General features: G+C 44.0%; 1 protein-coding gene across 1 annotated transcript in view; it reads right to left on the bottom strand.

Moving 5' to 3' along the window:
- Positions 1–1,802: 1,802 nt before the first annotated feature.
- Positions 1,803–8,944, bottom strand: part of EXT1 (exostosin glycosyltransferase 1) — a 238,547-nt gene continuing 231,405 nt past the window's right edge. Inside the window, exons 11-12 of the mRNA XM_014521376.2 lie at positions 5,308–5,479; positions 1,803–2,289 (exon numbers count right to left, since the gene is read on the bottom strand). Coding sequence (XP_014376862.1) covers positions 2,104–2,289; positions 5,308–5,479 — 358 coding nt within the window. The 3' untranslated portion in view covers positions 1,803–2,103. The remainder of the gene's footprint in view (positions 2,290–5,307; positions 5,480–8,944) is intronic.

The following is an 8,944-nucleotide window of genomic DNA, read 5'->3' as shown; positions in this document are numbered from 1 at the left end:
ACTTTAGGCCAACAGAGGTTAGTCTTTTGCTTCGATTTGGCAAAAAAATTAAACAACAATTAAAAAAAAAGACCAAGGAAAGCTCAAAATCCCTCAACAATGTCTTTAAAAGTTTGGCTCAGACTTACGACAACAGTCACGAACTGAACTCTGCCCTAACTTCCTGTGTTCTCCCTGGTTATTGCAGTTCATACAGAAAGAAACACATTGTTTGGAATGTCCTGATATGTCACTAAACAAGAGTCAATAACACTTTGCAGTTCGATAGCACCTTTCAGTAGAGGAACTTGTGTTTCCCTGTGAACACTAATTCATTCAGCTTCATAATCCCCCTGTGAAATGGGCAAATACAATTATGCCCCCTTTTTAGAGATGGGGAAACTGAGGCACACAGCAGATCAGAAACTTATCCAAAGCCATGTAACAAGTCATTGGTTGAGCCAGGAATAGACCGTCTCCAGGACCCCATGTTCTAACTACAAAGCCATACTCTCCAGGCCCCGAATTAACTACCTAACACAAAGGTTTGGAGGTAAGGAATGATCTGCCCCATTTTTATCTGGGGGCACAGCCAGACCTTCTCAGTTAAAATTTAACACACTTTGTGTGAGCGATGAGTACTAGAAGCACCCCGAGAACAGCTCATGAGAATGAGAGTGTTAAAACATTTTGAAAAAGTGCTGGTTTACCTAGTCGATTCTGTTGTTGTCTTTCTAATCTCTATCCACGTTCATGCTTTCTTGCCCCAAGATGCAACTAGTTTGTATACTACGGACTGGCTGAAATGCTTCTGTTTGAAATGACAAACCCATTTTTTAGTAGAAATATTACAGAAAAGCACCAAGAACAAATGCCTGGGTTTAGGGGCCAGATTCTACCTGGAATTACCCTCTGGTAAATTTAGGGTAAATCCATTCCCATCCATATAGTTATTTTAAGTACCAGAAAGCCTTGAGGAAGGAATCTGGCCTTTCCTTTTCACTCCTACAAATACAAAGTGCCTGGGCTGAGTTGATTTTCTTCAAACATTTGTAAAAAACAACTAGTTTCAGGCAAAGTATTTTAATGCCAAGCCCTAGAAACCCCTTGTAGTTCACAATCAGATTCCTACTTTTCCTTTCCTTCCTCCTTTAAAACAAGGGGATTAAACCAGAAATGTTGATAGACCCTTAACTACCAAGACACACATAGTGTCACTTTGATATATATGCCCCCACAAACAAGGAGGAGGAACTCATGAAAACCACAGCTTATCCAGCAGTGTAGCAATGCCTGTTCATAACAGGGACTAACTAACAAGCAGAGCATCCAAATTACAGCAACCATCCTGATGTTAAAATGATTTGTTATGAGTCATTCCTTCATGATTAAAAGGCATTGGATTTCTGCTGTGCATAAATTCCTCTCTCACTTCAATCTTATCTGTTTTGTTCCTTGACATCAATCTTTCCCCCTGTCCGCCATTTAAAAATAGGTTTTATTGGTTTTATACCCCAAACAGAAGGATTTTTACTCTGTTGTACTAAATGGATGTTCAGCTTCCTCTCTGAGCAATGGAACTCTATACATTAGCAGCTGTTAACTTGAGTAGTGAGAGAGAAAAAAAAATCAGCTCTAAATGAAACTTAATGTTTAATTTCTGTCCTGTTTGTGCTCAATTTATTTTCAAAACTGCTGCATTTTCTCCCTGTGAGATCTGAATGTTTTAACTTCGCAGGGAAACCCGAATGAGAATTGCAAAGATAATCAAAATACGTGTAAAGGAAGGAATGGCAACTTTGAAATATTCACAGCCAACACAATTTTGATTAAAGAAAGAACTCTGTTTTTAATAGTTTTTTGATCATTAAAAAAGTTTAAACCTGCATAGCAATCATTTCAAAAATAATTATTTAATGTTCCATAATGAAACTGTACACAACCTAGTCTTGAGCGACAGTAGCCCGTGAGGTGGTTTGAATCAGTCCAGAGCAATGAATCCTTAAGGAGCCACAAGTCAGCTTTCCATTTGCATGTACTTTTGTCCTTGGTACAGTCTGGCTCCAAGTGTCAGTAGATCTGCACTGGGCAGATAGTATAGTTCAGTCCCCTCAGCAGGGCTCCTCAAAGTCGTTCAATGTCTCGATATTTCTTCCTCAGAATGGAGACCTGATCTTTAAAGAGGACAGGGTCAAGCCTCATCTGAGAATGGATCAGCGGCATATAGCCAAACCAGCTGGCAAAAGTGTTCATACAGCTCTGCCGCTGGGCAAAATGATCGGGGTCAGCCCAGCGGGAAGCCCTGGAAGTCTGGATGGAGAGAAAGGAAACAATAAGTCATAGTGTCAACCAAGCTGTGTAAATGGCAGGAGGTGCAGTGGTAATGACATGGCAGTGTGAAGCGATGCCAGGACCATATCACCTTGCTCTAAAACTTGAATATTCGGCTGAGATGTGGCGAACAACGTACACACTTGGTAGCTATCCTTCAAGTCACATGGAATAATTCTGACCTCAGTAACAGCTGGTCAGCTGGTTGGCCCTTGTGAATAATGAAAACACAAAGTCTATTGGCTTCTGATGGTTATCAGACAGCATACGGAGCAAAATAAGTCCGGCCAAACCACCTGAAACTTCTCAAGGGGTTAGTCCTGAATATATTTTTTATTTCAATCTAACGTACAATATATTTTTGATAGAAGAAAATAAACCTTTTCTGTTTTCTTTTCAGTGCACGATCATTTTCCAAAGAGCATGCAAACACTTGAGCTAGAGGTACAAATCCCAAGCCATAGTTTTAAACACACATGCCTAGTGTGCACACACCACAGCGTGACAGCTGCAAACTGGCTGAAGGCCTCACAAACTCAGGGCCCAATCTGACTGCCACTAGTGTTCATGCAAGCTGGGTGGGACCACAAATGCTTCATCCTGGAAGCTGCTGCTGGAGTCAATTTGCTTGGAAATTTTGAGCTGGGGAGCACCTGATAGGCGTCAGCATTCAAGACGAATGTTTTGAAAGTATTGTAGGTCCAGAGTCCATTGTCTGGGCCCAATCAACGAGCGTTCACAGGACACTCTTATCTAATTTCAGCTCGACTCCTAACATACATTACCGTATTCATACATATAAGTATTGGCATGATTAGAATTTCTGAACATTGCCTAAAAACAAATTCACACTACAGGAACTCAGAGTTCATGATGGAGGAGCCAATACAATACATAGAGAGGCAGGAAAAGGAATCATAGAAGCCTTTTTATTATATCCAGCCTTCTGCTAGTTACAGTACTTAACCTGAATATAAAAACCACATTTTGTGTTTACCCAAAATACTAATGGGCTAATTTTCAAAAGTTCTAAGCATCCACAATTCCTTTTAAATCCTGTAGAAGCTGTAGGCACTCAGCATCTCTGAAAAATCAGGCCCTAAAAGCTTTGAAGGAGCTATTATTCTCTATTTGGAAAATAATGCACCTGAACTATATGAAAAAAACCACTCTCAATCCAAAACAATTATTTAAAACAAGCTATAAGTGCTCAGAAAGTGCCATTACAGTCTGTTTTGTGCCATATTTCTACAGCATTTTACTTATGTTTCCACTGCCATTTAAAAAAACCCCATAAATTCATCTCAAATTGTGCTCATTAAAACGTTAAGAAAGTGATAAAATCAGGAAATTTCAAGTGAAGGCTAAGAATTGATCTATACCACAGGCTGGACTAGTTCAGCTCAAATGATAGGTTATAATGTGCATTGATCTCAGACTCTTGATTATACATTATCACTACAGGGCAAGCCAGCAACAGGGTCCTGAAGGATTCTAGGAGACATTTCAGCCCTTACCATTGAATTTCCAATATGACCATTAATCTGTGTCACATCATTAAGGGCCAGATATTTTTATTTTTTATTTGTCTTTCAAACAATCATGAATATGGCCCATTACATTTCCTAGAGCTGCAGGAACAACTCATTTTAAGAAAGCTGTTGTTCATGGTTCACACAAGACACAAGCCTCTGAGACAAGTCTGTGTGCAGTCCTAAGCAAAGAGACAAAATCTGGCTCCACGTACTGGTGAGGCTCTAGGGGCCACCTCCTACAAGAACGATGTGGGTAGACCCGTGCAAGGACCCATTGACAGTGCTGGAGGGCATATGGTTATGCCATTAATAAAATCATATAATACCCTTTACCTGCATGAACACTGCTTAGGCAATGCTGGTCCCTTCCCACCCCCCATCACCTCCACCCCAGTGCTGTGGCAAACCAGGCTGTACATGGAAAACTGAAGAGGAATGCCAAGGCCTAAAAGGAGCAATGTCCTTTATTCCACAATTCAGTCAAGCAAGAATAATAAAGCCCAATGCCATGCTCAGTCCACCACCTTCTGAACCCAGGACCGTCCCTACAAGGCCTGTCAACTCACTCTTGTTCAGCATATGCCAAGAGAGACACCATGAGATACCCTACGCCATATGCCAAGAGCAGTGATGAGGCATGCACCATGGATCCCGCTAAATGATCTTTTCTGTCTTGTGATTTAGGCACAGGGGAAGAAGGGTGTATGGGGCTTGTTTCTCTGCAGGAGTCTCAACTTGGACAGGGAGGCAGAAAAAACATGGCCATGTTGCCTTGCCCTACAAGCTGGATCCCATTTTTGTCAGAGAATATGATCCTTAACTAACAACTGGACAAGGACATCTGTTCACTACCGAAACTCATTCTAAAATGAATATTTTACCTATGAACCACACCAGCCACTGAGCGATCATATTGTGTCAGTTGTGAAACAAATACGTGGATGGTTATTCTTTACCTCCTCAAGGAAATAAAAATAAAAATGACATCTATTGTGACATAGCTGGAGATGACTGCTCCAATTGCACTGAAAATATGATATATTTTTAAACAGCACAGAGATTGCTCCATACCTTAAATTCATTAATAATATTTTTTGAAACACCCTCAAGGGTTTACTTGTGCTTCTAGCATGGCACAATGGGTCTGGGTCTAAAATATTAATTAGAGAACTCAAGTTTTCTCAACTAAAACTCAGCTGTCACAAAAAAAAACTTGCATGGATTTTAGATCACCACAAGTAAATAAAGCAATGCAGGAAAATGAGGAGAGGAAGCTGTGTTCCATAGACATTTGTCATCTCTATTTTTAGATTCTTCTTCGGTCTGTTAAAGATATTCTCAAACCTATTTACATTTTTTTTTCAGACAAGAAATTGTGAAAAATAAAGCAGACTTTACAACTTATCTGGAATTTACTTTACCATGATGATTCAGTAAGGTGGAATACATTCCAGATACATACCTGTCCCATCATGGTCTCCTTATATTGTTTTTTCTGTGTTACTTTGATAGGAGGCAATTTTGTCACAGCTGACACCAAAAAATTCATTAGAATGTCTTCACAATTGGCCAGTTGGTCCACCATATTTTTTAGGTTGGCAGGCAGGTAATGAGTGTACAGGTAGTGATAATATCTGGAAAACCAACAACAGGGTTATTAATGTAAACATTGCTTTACTGGGGTCTAGGCACTCCAGAGGATTTTAATCTCACTTGAGCCCCTAATTTACTGTTCAATTTTGGGGAAATCACGTGACATTTCCCCCTCATTCTCTAACACACAAATAGGTAATAAAAAGCATATCTGAGTGACATTGGGAACTGAACTGTTAGGGACACAAGAACTAAGAATATCACCACGTGTTTCATAGGTTGCTTTCAAGTCTTAAGCAAGATAACTGAACATTTGTATTTAGAGTGTCTCATATTTTTAGTAGCCAAGGTAGATGAAATGGTAAGGAAAGGTTGGTGTGGACATAAGGAGATAAAATAGTGTGCGACTGGAAATTATCAGGAGTCTGGACAAAACAACCAACAAGATGAAGTATTTTTTTACCCAGAGCATAGTAAATATGTGGAATTTGTTGCCATGGGAGGTTGTAGAGGCAGATAATATAATTACATTAAAAAAGGGATTAGACAAATTGACCGACGAGAGGTACCTTAATAGCTATTAAAAAAACCAATCCAGGATGAAACCACTAACAGGCCTACTGATGATAGCTGATGCAGGGAAAGTATGGTAGGGGATGGTATGCCCTGTACATAAACTCTCCCTCTAAAGCATCCACTATTTGCCACTTCTGGGGGCAGAATACTGGGCTAGATGGACCATTAGTTTGACCCAGTATGAAGTTTCATACATTCTTAAGTTTAAATTGTTCCCCCAGATCCTGGTGAACACCCCTGATAAACTTATAGGTGGCCATCAGATCACCCCTGAGCCTGTGCTTTTCCAGGCCGAAGAATCCCATAGCTCTTAGCCTCTCGTCATAAGGTCTGTTTTCCTGACCTCTGATAATGTGCGTGGCTCTTCTCTGGACTCTCTCAAGCTTCTCCACATCCTTTTTGAATTGTGGAGCCCAAAACTGGACGCAGTGCTCCAGCTGCGGCCTCACCAAGGCCGAGTACAACGGAAGAATGATGTCCTGGGATTTGCTTGAGAAGCATCTATGGATGCAAGCCAGGGTTCTGCTCACTTTGCTAGCTGCAACATCACACTGCAGGCTCATGTTCATCTTGTGGTCAATCCTGACCCCCAAGTCCCTCTCGTCCGCAGTGCTAGTCAGCGTAGCACTGCCAAGCCTATAATGATGCTGCAGGTTTTTCCTCCCAAGGTGGAGAACCTTGCATTTTTCGGTGTTAAACACCATCAGGTTCTCGTCCGTGCATTTCCTGAGCCTGTCAAGGAAAGCCTGGATTACCCCCCTGTCCTCAGGTGTGGATGCTTTGCCTCAAAGTTTGGTATCATCGGCGAACTTGGCCAGTCCACTTCTGACTCCAGTGTCCACATCATTAATGAAGAGTCTGAACAAAATAGGTCTAAGGACAGAGCCTTGAGAGACCCCACTGGTTACAGGGCACCATGACCATCAACCACCACCTCTGGGTCCAACCACAGAGCCAATTCCCCAGCCAGCGGATCGTGGTGGACCCGAGGCTGCAGTTAGCCAGTTTTGCCAAAAGGTGATCATGGGATACCAGATTGAAGGCTTTTTTAAAGTCAAGATATATGACATCAAACTCTTCCCCCATACTGTCCAGCCAGGGGGTTGGACCAAGGTGGTCACAAGGGCCCCACCACACCAAGGTCCCCTCCTCTCTGGGGTTTTGCAACAGGTACAAACCTCTTGCAGCCCCAGCAGAGATGCCAGCTCCTGCAGGCAATGGAGGGTTACCCACCCCTATTCTCCCTAAGACGAAATGCAGAGTGCTCATCATGGGAGACTCCCTCCTGAGGGGCCAATCTGCCTCCCCGGCCCCCTAGCCCGGGAGGTCTGCTACTTCCCGGGGGCCCACATCAGGGACATAGCAGAGAGGATCCCAAAGATTATCCAGCCCTCTGACCACCACCCTATGCTCCTTATCCATGTGGGCAAGAATGACATGGCTCGGAGCAATCCCAGCCAGGTCATGAGAGACTACAGGGCTCTGGGAGCGGGGCTTAGGGGTTTGGGGGCACAGATGGTCTTTTCCTCACTTCTCCCGGTTACAGGTCATGGGCTGAGGAGGGAGAGATGGGTTGATGAAGTTAACCAAAGACTCTGGCGCTGGTGTCATCATGAAGGCTTCAGCTTCGGCTTCCATGATCACAGTCAGCTCTTTGGTGAGGGAAGCAGCGGTCTGCTGGGGAGAGACGACCTTCACCTCACTCCGCTGGGGAGGAGGCTCTTCTCAGCCAGAGTGGCTGACCTGCTTGACTGGGCTTTCAACTAAGCCCGCCAGGGGATGGGGGAATTACTGTCACTGCTAGCCCACTGGGCAACCCTTGTAAATCCAGCAGGCTAAGGCACTTAAGGGACCCACCCCTACCCTACCCCCGGAACAATCTGTAGGGAAGGCAAGGGCCCCCAATGGGACACTTGCCTGCTTGTACACCAATGCCAGCAGCTTGAGGAATAAACAGGAGCAACTGGTCCTCCTGCTAAACAAGAATGACTATGACCTCATAGGGATAACGGAGACCTGGTGGGACTCCACCTATGACTGGGCCACAGATATAGATGGCTATACCCCATACACGAGAGATCGTGCAGACAAAAGGGGTAGGGGTGTAGCTATGTCAAGGAGAGCTACACATCCCTCCAAATTGACACTGGCACCCAGGAAAGATGACTGGAGTCTCTCTGGGTCAAAGTATGTGGGGAACATGGCTCAGGGGACATCATGGTAGGAGTCTACTACAGACCTCCTAAACAGAAACAAGAGCTGGACCAGGAATTCACCAGGGAACTGGCTGAGGCTGCATGCTCTCGGTGCATGGTTGTCATGGGAAAATTCAACTACCCGGACATCTCATGGGAAGAGCACTCGGCCAAATCCGATCGGTCACAAAGCTTCCTCACGTGCGTGGACAAGCTCTATCTGACTCGAGAAGTCTATGGGCTGATGAGAGGTAAAGCGTTGTTGGACCTGGTACTGGCCAAAGGGGATGACCTAGTCAGTGACCGAAGAATCGATGGAAAGTTGGGTGATAGTGACCGCGAGCTGATCACCTTTACTATCCATTGCAAAGCTGGCAAGTCAGTCAGCAAGACTGAAGTCCTCGACTTCACGAAAACTGACTTTGACAAGCTCAGAAGGCTTGTAGTCAAGGCCCTAAGGGACCACGACTCGACAGGAAGAGGAGTCCAAGAGGAGTGGTTGCTCCTTAAGGGAGCACGCCTGATAGTACAAGGGACGGCCATCCCATCTTGGCGGAAGGGTAGCAAAAGGGCACAGCAACCCCCTTGGCTCAGCAGGGAACTTGAGGACCTGCTACGCCTCAAAATAGAGACTTATAAAGGATGGAAGGCTGGAATTACCATCAAGGAGGAGTACTCAGCACTGGTCCGTACCGGCAGGGGGCGGATCAGGAAAGCCAAGGCTGCAAACCAGCT

This window comes from Alligator sinensis, unplaced genomic scaffold, assembly GCF_000455745.1.
Source record: "Alligator sinensis unplaced genomic scaffold, ASM45574v1 scaffold895_3, whole genome shotgun sequence".
Taxonomy (NCBI): domain Eukaryota; kingdom Metazoa; phylum Chordata; order Crocodylia; family Alligatoridae; genus Alligator; species Alligator sinensis.
The sequence above is the reverse complement of the archived record's forward strand: the minus strand, read 5'-3'. Positions and strand labels throughout refer to the sequence as shown.